This window comes from Podarcis bocagei, assembly GCF_964188305.1.
Source record: "Podarcis bocagei genome assembly, chromosome: 4".
NCBI classification, from domain to species: Eukaryota; Metazoa; Chordata; class Lepidosauria; order Squamata; family Lacertidae; genus Podarcis; species Podarcis bocagei.
In genome coordinates this window covers 89,584,916-89,602,326 of record NC_138128.1, presented here as the reverse complement: position 1 = coordinate 89,602,326, position 17,411 = coordinate 89,584,916, and the positions used below count along the sequence as shown (strand labels likewise).

Here is a 17,411-nt window from a genome sequence, read left to right as displayed (position 1 = left end):
GTTCCAGCGTTTCTATATGTGCTTCAGGAGAACTAGGCAATGAAAAACGATCCACCTCAGGGAGATGGAACTGCTAGGCATCTCAAGGTCCTGACGTCACTGGGGGAGGAGGCCTGCTGAGATGGGGAGATGCCATGAAGCTCTTTTCAGCGTGCCCTAAAGGGAATGATTGAGACCACCATGTGTGTTTCTATTTCCACCTCCCTGATGAAGAGCTTCCCAAAATGCTTACAGTCTATGTTATTAACAACACGTCTGGAGTTACAGTCACTCGCCTTCAGTCACTGTCCTCAGCCCGCGTAGAAAGGAGCCTTTAGTTTGAAACGGGGGAAGTTAAGACCTCTCCAAATCCATGTTGTGTTGTACGTGGAAGCTGAAATCCTCTGTAATTAGTCAGTTGTTATAAGGGAGTCAAACGCCTTTCCTCAAATAGCCTGCCAGATTGTTTGGGAACTACATTTCTCCAGTACTCAAACCACTATTCACAGTTGCTGGCAATGTAATGAAAACTCCAATGTATCCATGACAAGCACTGAATGCTGCAAGGATCTGGGGTTTTTTTGCATGTCACGGGTCGCTAACGGCTGGAATCTGTGATACTGCTGATGGTAAGCAACCCTGCGCTTACCTGTGCAGGTAATATTTCTATAAAAAGTTAAAATAATACCTGTGAGGTGTTTTGTTGCAATTCTGCACATGTTTATTTAGAAGTAAATCTCCCTATGCTCATTGGGACAGAATTGCTACCTACATCTCCTATGTCAGAAGTGAGAGGCCACCTAAGATTCTGAACCCTGAACCCTGAACCCTTCCCCACACCCTCCAAGTGTCCCTATTTTCCAAGGACAGTCTTTACAGAAGCTGCCCCGGTTTCTGATTTGATCCCAGAAAGTCCTGCTTTTCCTTAGAATGTTCCTATTTTCATTGGAGAAATATTGGAAAGCTATGGTAGGACATCTCTATTTTCATTGGAGAAATGTGGGAGGGTATGGAGTTATGTGACCCCCGAGCCAAGGAGATAAGTAACTATTCAGCCTTTAGAAGACATCTGAAGGCAGCCCTGTATTGTGAAGTTTTTTAATGTCTGATGTTTTATTATGTTTTTATATATATTGGAAGCCACCCAGAGAAGCTGGGGCAACCCAGTTGTATGGACGGGGGTATTATTATTATTACTATTATTACTATTAAATAGAATGTACCTATTTTTATTGGGGAAATGTTGGAGGGTATGCACCCCAATATTGCTTTTAAAAAAGCCATTGAAAATAAAGCCAATCAGTGATCATGTCTACGACCTACATGCACCGCTAATGGTGTCTGCATGGTGCTGGGGATCCTGAATTAGGAACCCCAGCCTCTGGCACTGTCCTGGACCCATAAGCCCTGTGGGAGTCCCAGGGCAGTCTGTAGCATAGTGTGGGTTGCCAGCATCCGGGGCCTTGCAGGTGCGGAGGGGGGATGGGAGGGAAGGAAATGGACAGGGCTTGCATGTGCATTCAACTGCCTAACAGCATCTGTGTCACCCAGGAGATTGCAGCCGCAGAGGAGAGTCGTTCTGTTGTCTGGAAAGGCCACTTCCTGGTTCGCATGGAGAAGCTGTTTACAACAGAGTCCAGCAACGGAAGCGCACAGCTGTTTTGAGGCAGCACCGCGTGTTGACATTTTGCGCCCCTAACAATGTTGCACACAAGGCAATTGCCCCTGAGCCCCTGCACACTACACCACTGGCTTGTGGGCAGGCCAGCAATTATTGGTCGGCACGTGGCTTGGAAAAGCTGCCCTTGTCCAAGGCCCAGCACTTAGATATGGAGGAAAGACTAGGACCTTCTTTGCTTGCCACATGGAATTCAGTGGCCTGAGAAGCAGCAGCGAAGCTCTGCCTCTGCCTGCCACTATCTCTTGCTTCCTTAGTTTGACTGCAAAACTTAGGGAGGGTCTCGGAAATATAATGAGATATCACACTATGAAGAATAGGGCAACATGTGAATCCAGGACATGCTTTGGATTTCCCCCTGGCATGCAGCCCCTGGAAGGCTCCCCACGAGGAATTACAGCCCTTTGGGTTGAAAAACAGACCCCTGGTCTATTAAACTATTTCGACTATATTTAAAATAGTAGGAAGGGTCATTTGCTTAATTATAACCTATGTGCTTCTCTTTGTACGCTTCGAAAAGCAACTTCAAACAAGTGAGTCAAATTCAAGAATAAAAGCAATATTTTATAGCATCACGTATATTAACAATGTCTAATAAAATATATATGTATGATGTAAATTTTCCCTCTTGTTGTTCTTAACTGATGTGGCTTTCTTGCTTCTGGACGATAATCATCCTCTGCAGTTGCAGTGCCAGCCCTAACATTTGGCAGAGTGGGGCAACTAATTTTGAGAGTCAGTTGATCCTTTTGTTGTATTTCTACTCCCAAGGAGAAGGATTTTCTGCCTCAGGTGCTAAAATAACTTGCCTAGCCTTAGGCTCTATGCATCTTGCCTGAGAGCAAGGGGAATCATTTGTAGTTCAGCTACAGGCAGCAATCTGGGTCTGTTCTTAGCAGGGGCAGGACAGCAGGTAGATTATATTTGCTTTTGGGTCCCTTGCTCTGTTTTAGACTCCCATGTGGGAACAGAGTTGTCAGATCTCTCTGCACAATTTGTATATTTATAAACAAACATATATCACCAAAAAAATGCCACACCTCTCCAGAACTTTCTCCTCACAAGGAAATAGCTCCTGTAGCGACTGCCGCTGGAACTTCAAACAATTTGTAGAAGTAGGTGAAACAATATTATTGGAACATTAATATACGAGGGAGATAGTAAGGTGACCTGCTTTTCTGCCTCATCCTCTAGACAAGGGGTCCTTGTTCCATTTTATCCTCAAAAGATCAGGTACAATAGGCTCGGATGAAAGGGACTGACCAGCTTGAGTCTGTTCAAATGAGCTTGACGGCAGGAATTTGAATTTGGATGTCTTATATCTCAACCCAACCTACTAACCCAAAACCACTCTGGTGAGCTGTGGGCCTGATCTGGCTTCCCAATTGATTTCAAATGCCCCCTCCCAAATATATCCAACCATTCAGCAGCAGTGCTGCCAAAATAAAAGAGTTATTATTAACTACCATGCATTTGTATGGAGGTATACACCTAATTTGAAGATCAGTACTTGTATTAGGGCCAGCTTTTATATAGGCACAAAAACAAATTTCACCAAGAACCACAGCCGGTCCTGCCTCTGGGCACTTTTGACAGCATGCAACCATCTAGGTATCCTTTTTCGTCTATGATCACCATGGACAAATGCAATTGACCACACATTTCTATACTTTTCTATACTTACCACAGAATTGTCGGTGAACACATCTGGGTTGTTCTCATATATGAATTTCTCTACCCTTAGTTGACGAAGTTTGAACATCTTGGATCCCTTGTTGGTGAGGAGAGAGAGTTCTTCTAGCATCACATCCCTGGGGATGCTGATCTTCTTCCCCAGGTTCAGCTTGGACCCTTCTTGTGGCATGACTGAAGGTGTACAACAAGGACAATGTTACAACTACAAGAAACCTACATTTTGACCTCTTTCTTCATTCCTCCAAACCAGTGCAACCAGAGCAGTTAAAAAACAAAAAGCCTATAAAGTATGACTGGTGGAACTGGCCTTCTCTGAAGGGAAATTATGGGCCCTTGATAATTTAATAATAGGTAAGAAGAACTTAAATGACCTTGGTGGTAGGATTGTAAGAGAGAATCTACATGTGCTGGTGGGGGGTAAGCCCCCTTCTTTACTTTCTGTAAATATTGTGTAATTGATTCCATTCCCATTATATTGGCAAAATGTAGGCTTGGGAACATACATTTGCACAGTGCCAAACAGCTGACCTTTTTCAGAGTGGTGAAGGTTTTATCACAGCCAAGCCCAAGGGAGCAGCTGATGGAGCTATCAGTGGCCTGTTGTGACAGGTTTTCGATACTTTTTGCAGATAAAAATCATTCGAGTCCACTCTGACTTTGATTTCACCTGTATCATGAGTGTATATGGTATACTGCCCAGTTAGGTTTCAAGCGTTCACTTCCTGAGGAGACTGCTTGAAGGTTTGCGGCCTACCAACTGCGTTGTTGCCCTAACCTGTGTTGTTTCTAACAGGGTATGATCCCCACAGCCTTTTAAATAAATCTGCAGTAGGTGGAACCAGAGCCAATGACAGTCAAGATTTAGTCACCTTATTCCTCCTTGTTGAGTTACATAAAGGTAGTACTGAGACTGAGGAGGAGCAGGAAGCAGACAGGCAGTGCTATCCCTTGGAGTGGTTGGAAGAAACAGGTAACAGTTGGCTGAGGGCAAGACTGATGGAGCAGTGCCCCCATTCACCCAAATGGACCAGTCTCCACAGTGCACAGGTCACATCTAGACTGGGCTACAATTATGCTTTCCAAGTGGAGCTGCTTTTAAAGACAGTTCGGAGAGCGCAGTTGGTTCAAACTCTGGCCCTCCAACTTGCTGAGATGAACAAGGCAGTTATTGACTCTGTACCACAACTATGCTGGTTAACAACGAGTCATTTCAGTGCTGGTTTTAACCTTTCAAAGATTATTTGTGTCTCCTCTGCAAACACAAACTTACTTCAGCCATTAAAATCAGCTGCTGAGGCCTTGCTCTCTGACCCATTATTAGCAAAGATTAGATGAATGGACACAGGGGCAAGGATTTTTCAGGAGCAGCTCTGCTATGGTTGAATCCCCTTCTGTGGGAACTCTCGTTGCTTTTAAATAGATTCTGAATACGTTATTAATGACTTTTTTTAGCTGGAACTCTCCAGAACTCAGTTCTGGCATCTGTCAGGTGGGCACCATTGCCATTCTGAGAGAATGAGGGAAGTGTTCATTGTGAGTTTCAACACCTCTTTTTCTAGAAAAATAACACCAATGTCATCTATTTTACAATACTTTTGTGCATGTTTTCTCCTGACTCAAGCATATATTACTATGCGGGAATGTTTCTTTTGATTAATTTGACTTCAATTATAGTTTTGTTGTTATTTTATTGGTAGAATTGTTATTTTGGTTTGTAGACTACCTTGCAAGTATTATTGCTAAAGGAAATTAGTGAAATAAGTAAATAAATGGAGAAACCAATAGTGGTCTTGAATGGCCACCATCTTGTTACTAATCACCAAACAGACACACACAAAAAGCCTCAATCTTGCCCTGTAAAAATCCCTACATTATTGACGTCAAATTGTGTGTTCTTGCAAACAGTTTGTTACAGTACATGTAATGCACACAATGGTACCTTTTCTAGTCATGTTTCTTTCATGTAAGAAGTATGACCAGAAAAGCCACATGTTGCCATATCATATCAGTTGTTATGATCTTCCAACAAAGGGGGAAATAAGAAATAACAGTCAAAGTTTTGTTACAGTGGTGCCTCGCAAGACGAAAAGAATTCGTTCCGTGAGTCTTTTCGTCTTGCGATGTTTTCATCTTGCGAAGCACGGTCCGTCGCAACTGCGCCTCTTCAAGCGGCTTTTTAAAAAAAGCGCAAGACGTTTTCGTCTTGCGAAGCAAGCCCATAGGGAAATTCGTCTAGCGAAGCAACGCAAAAACGGAAAACCCTTTCGTCTAGCGAGTTTTTCGTCTTGCGAGGCATTCGTCTTGCGGGGCACCACTGTATTTGCTATTTCCTCAGCAACTGTGTGTTGTTTTCCCCCTGTGGAAGACCAGGGGATGGTGACCATGGCTGTGTTCCATAAGCAGTGGGGTTGGGGCGCAAGTGGAGGACCACAAGGAGTCAAGACGAGGGATAGACCAAGCCAGGAGAGAGCAGGGAAGCCCAGAGCCAAGGGGATGAGCGACCCTGGCAGGCACAGAACAGCTGGAGTGACAGGAATACCAAACAGTTGAATGAGAGAGAGCAAGGGTGGGACCTCTGGATCCAGGCTATCAGAATTAATGGGTGTGGAAGGGACAAAGGAGGTCATAAAGGGGATGAGGCTGAGAAAATTTTGCAGGAGAAAGAAGTAGAAAGGGAGTGAGTTTACCTGAGAGCTAGAGAGGAGGAGGAATAGCAGCAGCAAAGAAGCCATCACCAGCCAAGCTTAAGCAATAAGTTTGAGGTGGTGGGAAGGGGCTGTGTCATGGGTGGTATTATGTGCAGAGCAGAGATGGCCCCACAATGGAAGAAGGTATCTATACAATGTGACATTTCCTCTGGCTATCCCGGAAGTGACATTTAGAGTCTTAACCATGTTTACTTCTATCTGTCCTGCTTAGCAAGCACCACTAAGTTTTGAACACGTTTGGTTTTTTGTTCCATTCACCCTGCAACTTTATCCATCTTTACACACTACTAGCTACCGCAGACAAATGGTTCTTTCTCAGTTAATGGCAATATCACTCAGGTGGCATCAAGCAGGGTTGGCGGTACCTTTGAGAAGCAATAACACTAGCCTACAAACTAAAATTACTTCATGCCAACCTGTTGTCCTCAGTTGCTTATTCTATGAAGTGGAGATCTGAACTCTCTCGCCATGTCCACTTCCACAGTTTACAGCAGATATCGGGTGTCAAAAGACAGAGCAAAAGGACTGATCTCTATGGGTCATTGTCAGAACAGATGTTTGACTCAGGCAAGTGAAAATGGGCATGGCATTTGCACACCTGACAGCAGAATTCTTAGTCTCTGTATCTCTGGGTTTTTTTTTTTACTTTTGATGATTTCCATCCTAATCCAAACAGAAATTGGCAGATTATGCTCATTAGAATGTGCACTAGCCCTGACACCAAGGAAGCCAGCAGAAGCCAATTTTTGGTCTTCGCCATTTTTTAAAAGGAAATATTTTTATTTAATTTTCCCAACCACATACAAACATAAACAAACAAAAGAGGCTGTTAACATTTCATTTCTAAGGCAGAAAACCCGGTCGCCTCTCATGGATTCAGTTGTTGCTTCCTCAGCAGGAATCCACCATGAGAACTGTAACAACAGAACCTCTGTGGTTTTGTTGATGTCTCCGCAGTACAGAGCTGGGATGAGCCCAGTTATACGCCACACAATCGGAGCAACACCATTTTGCTCACGTTGCAGGGTCTGAGCTCTGCATATGTTTGAGGCCCTAAACTTGAGGGCCACCTGGTCCTAAAACTTGTGCCACCGTTAACATCCCTGAAATATACTCAGAGTCGCAAAGTGATTTCATGCTCTTTATTCAGCTCATAGTGGTGAGGAGGAATGAATGAAAGTCCCCTCACAGTATCTGCTTTATATACATTATTTGCACAATGGGCTGCACATGATTGACTAATTCCAGAATTCTACTGTAAGCCAATCAGGTTGTGGATTCACTTCTATCTGGAGCAGGATTGGGTGGTTCCTGCCAACCAATCATACTGCTGCATTGTTCTAGGACCAATCAGACTGCTGCATTCTGAATCCTATTGTTCTAGGACCAATCAGACGGCTGCATTTTGGATCCTATTGTTCTAGGACCAATCAGACTGCTGCAGTTTGGATCCTATTCAACTCAGTACATAACAATCCCTCATGGTTCTTAGGTCACAGCTGTTCATATCCCAACCCCAGCAGTCACTTGCTATGGCTGCTGTGCTGATAAACTATGCGCACAGCATGCTGGAGGCCATGCGACAAGGTTTCAAGCAATACTGAAGCATTTCGGCCAAGGCGCTGCCACTCATTTACTATACTGAATCAGAGCTTCGTGTGGCTTGCTTGTGCAAGTATATTTATGCACCCCCCATCAACAAGTCAAAGAACTAGAGATTCAGAATCAAGCCATGCCTGTTTTCCAGTCAAAGCAAGATAATTAAACAATTAACTTCTTTCCCGACTCTTAACCACCCTGTCTGTACTGTACCTCTAACGCAGTACAGTAGTACCTCGGGTTACAGACGCTTCAGGTTGCAGACTCCGCTAACCCAGAAATAGTACCTCAGGTTAAGAACTTTGCTTCAGGATGAGAACATAAATCACGCAGCAGCGGCGTGGCGGCAGCGGGAGGCCCCATTAGCTAAAGTGATGCTTCAGGTTAAGAACAGTTTCAGGTTAAGAACGGATCTCCAAAATGAATTAAGTTCTTAACCCGAGGTACCACTGTACCTATTATGACTTTAAACAGTCATGGATGCCATCAAAGGATCCTGGGGACTGTAGTTTGTTAACAATGCTGAGAGTTGTGAGGAGACCACTATTCCCCTTACAGAGCTATAGTTTTTTAGAGTTCTCTGAGTTGCAATCCCGAGAGTGGCTTAACACTCAATCCCTCTTCCCAGTGAACTCTGGGAATTGTGGTTCTGTGAGGTAAATAAGGAGTCTCCTTTCAACTCTCAAAACCCTTAACCAACTACAGTTCCCAGGATTCTTTGTGGTGAGACACGACTGTTTAAAATGGCATAATACTGTTTTCAATGTGTAGCGCAGGAGAGGCACATATGTCAGTGTCAGGGCTGGATTTAGGTTTAATGAGGCCCTAAACCACTGAAGGTAATGGGGCCCTTTATATGCCCAGATGTCCTTTGTCAACAACAAATTGTCACTGTTTTTTGTGTTGAATATATGCTATATGGTAATTTATGGACCTAATAGGTATCTAAAGCCATTTGCACATAACAAAAGATGTATTTTATCAAAGTTATTGTTGAACTGAAATACAATTAAGAAGACGTATATTAATAGTGAACTTTTTTGGGGGGCCCAAGAAAGTGGGGCCCTAAGCTATAGCTTGCTTAGCTTATACGTAAATCCGGCACTGGTCAGTGTATATCTAAATAACCTTTGCCACTGCAGTGCTACTTGAAATCTAAGGACTTAACACCGGTGATAGTGAGAGACCGCAATAAATATCCATATTTTCTCCTCAGCTGGGAAAATATGGGTAGTCATTGTGTCCCTCACTGTGCCATTCTTCTGCTTGTGGGTTCCATCTTGTAAAAGAAAAAGAAAAAACTTGAAACCAACTGCATGTGACTAAACATCATCACATACAGTTTGGCTCTTTGGGGTGAGCCCTTTGGCTCTATAAATATTCTAGAAAGCAGGAGACTGTTGTGGTCCTTCTACATAAGCCGTAACTTAACCACTCATGACTCTTCATTTTCATAGAAGCTTCTATGCTTGTTCTCTGTTTGGCACTCCACAGATACTCTAGGGAGGAAGTGCTCAGAGAGGATTTTATGTCTGCGTTCAGGTGCACATATATCTTACCTTCTTGGGTTAGTTCTAAAATGAGTTTAGTAGGTTTTCTCTTCTTATTGGGAGCCGGGGTTCCTGCAAGAGGCATGCTGTTTCTGTACGAGAATAGAATAGTGTAAATGAACTTCTCATTCGTGTTAGGTTAAATACAGAGCTGTTGCCTCTTTCGCGATGGAGTTTTCTTTCGTTTGCTAATCCCTTCCCCCTTCTGGCATATATAGAAAAGGTGTCTACCAACTTCCTCTCTCAAGACAAAAGGGGCCAGTCCACACAGATGCTTCTGGAATCTTTCCTAGCCCCAGCAAACCCTAAGGAACAATGATGCCACATGACCTGTTTTTCATTCTGGCTGCATATTTTGCAGTTTTGGCCAATTTCAGCAATCACTTCTGGCAGTTCCCCAACTGCGAGAAGTGAAGTTTCAGGGAACCAGGCAGAGAGCTTTCCCAGTAGTGACACCCGCCCATCAGATATCAAACAGATAAATAGCTATACTTTTGGAAGACATCTGAAGGCAGCTCTGCACAGGGAAGTTTTTAATGGTTAGTGTATTATTGTGTTTTTAATATTTTGTTAGGAGCCACCCAGAGTGGCTGGGACAACCCAGTCAGATGGGTGACTACTACTACTACTGCTAATAATAATAATAATAATAATAATAATAATAATAATAATGAGCACCAACAGGAATTTCATGACCTGGTACCCAGCTGCTGGGTATGTTTGAGGTTCGTTGAGGTTCACCTGAGATCTCTGGTCTACAGACGAGTCACCTCAGTACAGAGAACTATATTTGTTAATTATGATAATATACAGAAGGATGTAGCAAAACAACAAATGAAATTGAGTGATGAATAAGCTATGCAGGAGATTTTATTCAGTAAGATAACTGTGTAGGCTGCAGATTTGGAAAGTAAACCAAAACAAATAATTTGATAATGTGGCATGTCCCTGAGGAGGACAGAAAGGACCAGGAAGCCTCCTTATTAATTTCTAGGCTGAAGAAGCTAAGGAAGATTCTCTGCTAACACTGGACCATATAAATGTTCCAGATATATTGTTAGTATTCTGTTCAGCAATGTTTAATAGATGTAGATACAACATGTTGTATGGCAGAAACATAATCTGATAATTAGTTTACATGTTATCAGATTTATTTCTTAAATCTGTTACTTAAAAGTATAGCTGCTTTTTTGTTTTAAAGGTCACATCTACGTTGCAACAGAATAAGGTTTGTTATTGATAGTGCTTTTCTCTGAGGTGTTTTGTTTTGTTTTTAACAATCAGAGTATCTATATTGTGCTCATGAAAATGTATGTTGGTAAATGAGCAGATTTGGCTTGAGCAAAAAAATTAGTTCTGCCACTAACAATTGCTGCCTGTTTCAGGTATTCCAGATATGCAGGTTAGTCTGCAATATGTATCCCCGCGTGTTTCTTGCTTGAGTTATCCATGTTCTATTCTTTCTGGTTTCAGTTACAGATAGGTAGCCGTGTTGGTCTGCCATAGTCAAAATAAAAAAATTCCTTCCAGTAGCACCTTAAAGACCAACTAAGTTAGTTCTTGGTATGAGCTTTCGTGTGCATGCACACTTCTTCAGATACACGTGCATTTTTGTGTATCTGAAGAAGTGTGCATGCACACGAAAGCTCATACCAAGAACTAACTTAGTTGGTCTTTAAGGTGCTACTGGAAGGAATTTTTTTATTTCTGGTTTCAGTTATCAATAACGATGTGATTTGTGATCTTGTCTTATTTCATTCATTTTTCTCAAGTTATTGAACCCATCCCACTTTACACCTTGTTCTCTTTCATAAATGTGATACGTCTGTTGTAAAAATAGTAAAAAAAAAATGTACAAAATTCATAATTGTTTTCAAAAACTTTGACAGACTGTATGTTTCTCAACATGAATCCCAGCCACAAATTCTAGCATGGTTTTGGTTTACATACCATATTTTTAGGGCTGCCATATCCCCCAAAGTGGAAATCTAGACAAAGTTGGGGGTCAAAGTTGTTTAGCTTTCTTTGGGAACACCCCCCCAAAAAAGGGGGGGAGCTTTTCTGGGAATTTTAACAGGTTTTCTTTAATAATAACAATAACAATAATAATAATCACCCTACTTGCCATATGTCCAGGAGATTACTTGTATAACGGGAAGCTAGAATAGCAGAATTCATTATGGAAAAAAAGATTTTTCATTTTAAAAAGCACCACCACCACGCAGAGCACTGTAATCCTGCGATCGCTCGAGGAATCTCGCTCACTGTGCTTGGGGGCACAAAACAGCGAATTGCGTGACATTTTGTAAGCGATTACAAAAAGTGCAGACTTTGTCCACATACCCAGTCAAAGGTACAGTTGGCAGCTGGTAAGACATATGCCCTCCCTACCCTCAAAATACCCTTAGCCAAGACAAATAAAGATGAACATGGGACAGGATTAGCCCCTTCTGCAACAGTTAAGTGATTTCCATTCTTCCATTGGACTGCCTATGCGTAGCCATATATGTAGGTTACACAAGAGGGAAATGAGTGAAATCTGCTCCTTACAAGTGGAGCTACCAGGGGAAAATATATATTGGGGTGGCAAAGTGCATGGGTGTGTGTATATGTCTAACATGTTAATTTATGATTAGGTTGTGCTTAGAAAGGTAAAGGTAAAGTACCCCTGACCGTTAGGTCCAGTTATGGACGACTCGGGGGTTGCGGCACTCATCTCGCTCTATAGGCTGAGGGAGCTGGCATTTGTCCGCAGACAGCTTCCGGATCATGTGGCCAGCATGACTAAGCCGCTTCTGGCGAACCAGAGCAGCTCACGGAAATGCCGTTTACCTTCCTGCCGGAGCAGTACCTATTTATCTACTTGCACTTTGACATGCTTTCGAACTGCTAGGTTGGCAGGAGCGGGGACCGAACAACAGGAGCTCACTCCATCGTGGGGATTCGAACTGCCGACCTTCTGATCAGCAAGCCCTAGGCTCAGTAGTTTACACCACAGCGCTACCCACGTCCCATTAGGTTGTGCTTAGGGGAAAGCAAATGGAAGCAAGGATTTGGCAAAAGGGACCACCCACTGAAACATCACCGCACACATGACAAGCCACCCACCAGAAAAAAAATGCACCAATAAACTTCCACATTTAGTAGCCCAATAGCAAAGGTCCAGCATATGTCCACTTTCCTTTCTGTTACATTGATTTAAAAAACAACAGCACACAGAGCTTCTTTTGGCTAGGCCTATTCCTCATAATCACCTCACTCACATTTGGGTACCCTATTAAGACTATATTAGTTACGCCTCAGTTTTTGACAGTTCTCAAACTTCTGCGTTGGCATCACAATCCTATATTTTCTACTCAAATGTAATTCTGCTTGTTTTCCATTGAAATGCTCTTTGCCTGCATCGCTATAGCGGACCCACTCACAGTGACCCCCAACCCAGGCAGCAAGGGCCTAGGCAATGTTTATGTGTAACAAACCGAACAAGAAAATATTCTGGGATTTTAAAATTGGCCCCAACTTTTATTGATTATAGTTGTAGGTAGGCTTTGGCTCAGCCATTGGGTGCAAATCCAATTTCAGCCTCCAGGTGGGTGGCAGATGTTTGAGTGGGGTCATGCCTGAGATTATGGGACTTCCTCAAAACATGGGTCTACATAGGTGGCCCATGCTTGGCTTCTGGACAGAGTTCTCACTAGACCCCTCTAATGGAGTACCCTGCGATCGCTCCAGTTTGCATTAGAGGTGATGCACCACTTCTCACCGACCCAATATTAGACTAAAGGATTCCACTCAATGCCTTATCTGCCAAAAGTTGTGACTATTTGTTATCAGGAAGGCAAAACCTCCAAACAGAGTCAATCTTGTTTGCAGGAAATTCCTTCTCGGATCTGAATATGGTCCGAAACTTGGATGCAGCTGACCTTTATAGCTGGGCCCTCTCGCTACCTGATGGCCAATTTGAAATCTAGCGGTGGTGGATTATCCCACCATCCTTTGTAGCTGGCCGGGGGAATTCTGCAACTGCTGCCTACCCAGAGACTGAGTAAGCGGCCATTTTCTTACACTCGCATTTTACCCATTCTTCTGTATTGGAACCTGAAGTGTCATACATGTGGTTCCCAGGAGGTTAGATCTGCTTAACTTCAGGAAAGTGGTGGCCTCATAGATTAGACAGAGAAGGTGGTGATTTGACCAGGAGTCCCCAGTGAGTTTAATTGTTAAGAGACATTTTTAATCTCTCTCTCCTTGTCCAAGAGCCAAATTAGGTTTGACTCAGCAGAACCATAATTTAGATCTACCCCCCTCCCCCTCCCCCAACTTCAAGGCAGCTATAGGGGGCTGCCAATTTATTCAAGGAAATGGCACTGTGGGAATTTTTGTGTGACCTCCAGGGCCTTCTTAGATTTTAGCAATTTCGTCGGGAGCCCCCCCCCCCCGCAAAATTTGTTCATGTCCATACCACTCTCTAATTTGCAACTACTTCTTCAAGTGTTTCTGTATCATAATGCCCAGTTCCATTCTGTTTTAGTTCTAAATTCATTGCTGGCTTGTAATCTCTTTCCTGCACAGAATATTCCTTTGTTAATAGCAGAAAAAAATGTACTTGTTACAACTACTGGTTTCTTGTTAATCGTTGATCATCAGAACCTCTGCTTGCCCTACTGCTCCTATTTGGGAACAGGAGGTCTATTTAGAGAAAGCCACCATGGAGGTCCCAAATTTCTTACCGAACAGCCTAAATTTAGCACCCAGGTCATCCCTCTGACATTTCCCTATGCCAACGGTACCCACACTTCTACAGGCCTATTCCTGCTGCTCCCTATATGGCTGCCTAAAGAGACTGGCCAACTTCATACCTGGGCAAACAACTCTTCTTGTGATCCTCCCAGCCATCACACTCCTTCCTATATTTTTCACATCCTTTCAGAAATTGTGTCTCATCTCCCATGAAGCAAGGATCCACCATATTAGCCAAAGGTTTTGTGCAGGGGTTTCTCCATTAAATCATTAAGCAAAATCATTGCCCCCAAATCATGAGCATCACAAGCGTTCGCTAGAAATTTAAATTTTCTTATATGTTTCCCAGAATCTCACCAATCAGTGTTCTCTGGTTTCCTTAGCAGCCGCTCTGGTCTCCGTATACTGCATTTTGCCTTTGAGAACCTCAACATTTTTTAAAGACTGTGTAGAAATGGATCTATTTACCTATGTGCCACATTCCTACAAGGTAGGCATAGGTTCAATTCAGTTCACAAACAAAGGCGAATCTGCCTAATTCACATTTTACGAAACAATATGTGAACGGAAATGCAACTGTTCAAAATTCTCACTTCTCCGGATTTTGCTGAGCAGTTCGCCAGCCAAGCAATGTGTACAAAAGTGCACATACTGAGATAAAATATGCATGAAAATGGATATATCAGTGAAAATAACATTTAAAAAAATGCATTATTTTTTGGGAAATAGAACTATCAGGGAAAATAAAATGCTTTGCAAAAATGCGTTAGGCAAAAATTGCATGCAAAAATGTGTATACGAGGCGAAATTTGCACTAAAATGCTGATGAATGTTCATGAGATTTTTAAAAAAAATAGAAACTGATGTGGAAATTTCAAGAACTGTGCTCAGATTGGAAAAATGAGAAACTGACATAAACCAAAATGGAATTATTCACCCATTCCTAGTCATAATCAATGCAATAAAATGATAATTAATCTGCTGTTGTATTTTGTTGTACACTTTGAAGGTTGAATATAGATATAGGACAATCTCTTGAAACTTAGAAAGTTATTTTCTCAAAAAACCAATTGCATAGGAAAACACCTTCCATTACTTTTGTTTTTGCTAATGCAGAAGTTATTTACACCAGTAGGAACAAAACCACAGGGATATTATTTCACCACACAATCCTAGTTCACCCCTTTGTCTTCCAGTTTTTCCCTTGGCGAGATGAGACTGTCTGAGACAGGGAATTCAACAGATGAATTTGTTGCGTTCATTTGCTATCAATCATTAAAATTAAGGCTGTGGAAGTGGTTAAAAATAAAACAAGACCACCTTTGAACTTCCAGTTTTGCTTCTACAATTATGTGGGAGAGTTCTGGCAATTGCACCCCAAACTCTCAGCCATGACAAAATAGGTAGGACTTCTTTGACAGATGGCATAACTGGTAGAATCTAGCTGTCCAGGGAGCTGATTGCACCTTCTATTTAAAGCAGAAGAAGAAATCAGCTAGCTGGACATCTAAATTCTGCTGTTTCTGCCATCTGTTCTCCAGTCTCTGATTAAAAGTACAGAATTGCAGGCATTAAACTGAGAGGATTTGTGAAATGTATCCATTGCAAGCAAGGTTTTTCATTCATTATTCTTAGATTTCAAGGGCAAAGGACAGCATTACTCTTGTCTCAAAAGACAAAACACATTTCACCCTGTAATTCCTCATTTGAGCCCAAGAGCTCAGGCTGGGCTAGAGCTCCTTCATCTTAAAACTGTTTTTAAATTCCATTTTGAACAGTTTGAGGTGAGAGGTATAGGCTGATTGTTGCTGTGTAGCACCTTGGCGAGAGCAAATGAGAACCCTACAGGTCAACAAAATGTCTTCTGGAATGGAGTTATTTACTGATTTCCACACTTTTCTTTCTAACTGGGATCCATCCAACAAGTGTGAACTCCATGCCATGTAGTTGCCAAATGTATATGTCTCCAAATCAAGGGCAGCAGATGTGCCAATTAAATGCCCCGTATGAATACTTCGGCAAGACCCTGGACAGCTGCTCCGGTGATAGAGAAAACAAGCAGAAACTAGCTGGCAAGGCATTGGTGCTACTACCTGACCTCATGGGGAAGGGGAAAGAACTTCTGCTGTAGTATTACTTAGTGAGATAAGTTAGTAAGTGGGGAAACATGGGAGGAAACACCCTTATGTGCAGTATACTGAGATACATCCAAGAGAAAGAGCTGATCTATTTTGACATTTAGTAAGGCCACGAAAGGAACGGGAGAGTTGGCAGCCTTCCCAAATGTCCTGGATGGTAACTTAAGACTGCTGAAGCTGCCAGTGCCGGCGGTGACAATTATGAGTGGATGGCTTCAAGAAAAAGGGATCTCTGTAATGGTCATTGTCCCCAAGAGCGGGACTTCAGCAGGACTTTGCTTTTCTAGTGTAGGAAAGAGGGTCCGCTGGATTTAGTGGTTCCGGGAGCGTTTAGGGAGGAAAGGGGTCTTAGGCTCACAGGTGCAAGTACTTCTTTCTGCCTGCTTTGCCTGTTAACCCCCTTCCCCACTGCCGGGCAGCGCACTGCTATGCAATGCAGACTTTCCACCATTTGTTCTGCCCCCTCTCTTAATGTCCCGTCCCCAGTGGTGTAGCGTGGGTTGTCAGCACCCGGGGCAAGGCAAGTGATTTGCACCCCCTAACCCGTGGGTTTGCGCCCCCTAACCCTAACCCCCAGATGTTGCGCCCGGTGCGGCCGGTCCCCCCTGCACCCCCCATGCTACGCCACTGCCCGTCCCTCCTAGCTACCTTTCCCGGCTCCCCATCACCTTGTGGAGGCACTCACCTCAGGCACGCATGCAAGGCCACTCCGCAGAGCCTCCAGCAGCAAGAGCAGACCTTGGTGTGTCTGGCGTTCTTCGCTTGCTTGGTCTTGCAGGAGGCTTAGTAGCTCTTCTTGACCCCCTTGGGTATCCGGGGGCCCACACGCTCCCTGCTCAGGATCTGCACGGCACAAAGTGCTGATGTGGAGTGCTGCGAATTTGACTCTTGGAGACACTGCTCACACAGACATCCTGGGGTTATTAATAGTCAACGGGATCTCGGAGTCCAAGAGTCTCAGATAGCACCAGCCCAGGCAAGGCTGGGAAGAGAGAAAAGTGCACCTCAGCACTCCCACGACAGCTACCTCAACCTGGGGCCAGATACCAAGCAGGGGACCAGCTCTGCACATCCCTCTCCTTCCTCTGGGTTGTAAGCACTGCTGCTACCTGCATAAAAAGCTATATGGATTATATGCTTGAAATCGCGCATTTAAGGGCAATCGGCTGTAAGCTGATAAGAGATGGGTCGGTTGGGGCATGCAGTTCTGCAGAACTTGGCCGGCAGCTCTGTGAGATGAATGGGCGTGGAAAGGTTCTGGGGCTCGGAGGGGAACACAGACGAGCAATATGATCACAGCCCCTCTATGTCGTGCCACGTGTCA

At 43.5% G+C, this 17,411-nt stretch overlaps 1 protein-coding gene across 1 annotated transcript in view; it reads right to left on the bottom strand.

Annotated features, from left to right (window-relative positions):
• Window positions 1-16,912, bottom strand: part of MYOZ1 (myozenin 1) — a 29,223-nt gene extending 12,311 nt beyond the window's left edge. Inside the window, exons 1-3 of the mRNA XM_081191875.1 lie at window positions 16,773-16,912; window positions 9,219-9,301; window positions 3,342-3,523 (exon numbers count right to left, since the gene is read on the bottom strand). Of these exons, the coding sequence (XP_081048001.1) occupies window positions 3,342-3,523; window positions 9,219-9,294 (258 nt within the window). The 5' untranslated portion in view covers window positions 9,295-9,301; window positions 16,773-16,912. The remainder of the gene's footprint in view (window positions 1-3,341; window positions 3,524-9,218; window positions 9,302-16,772) is intronic.
• Between the last annotated feature and the right edge of the window lie 499 nt (window positions 16,913-17,411).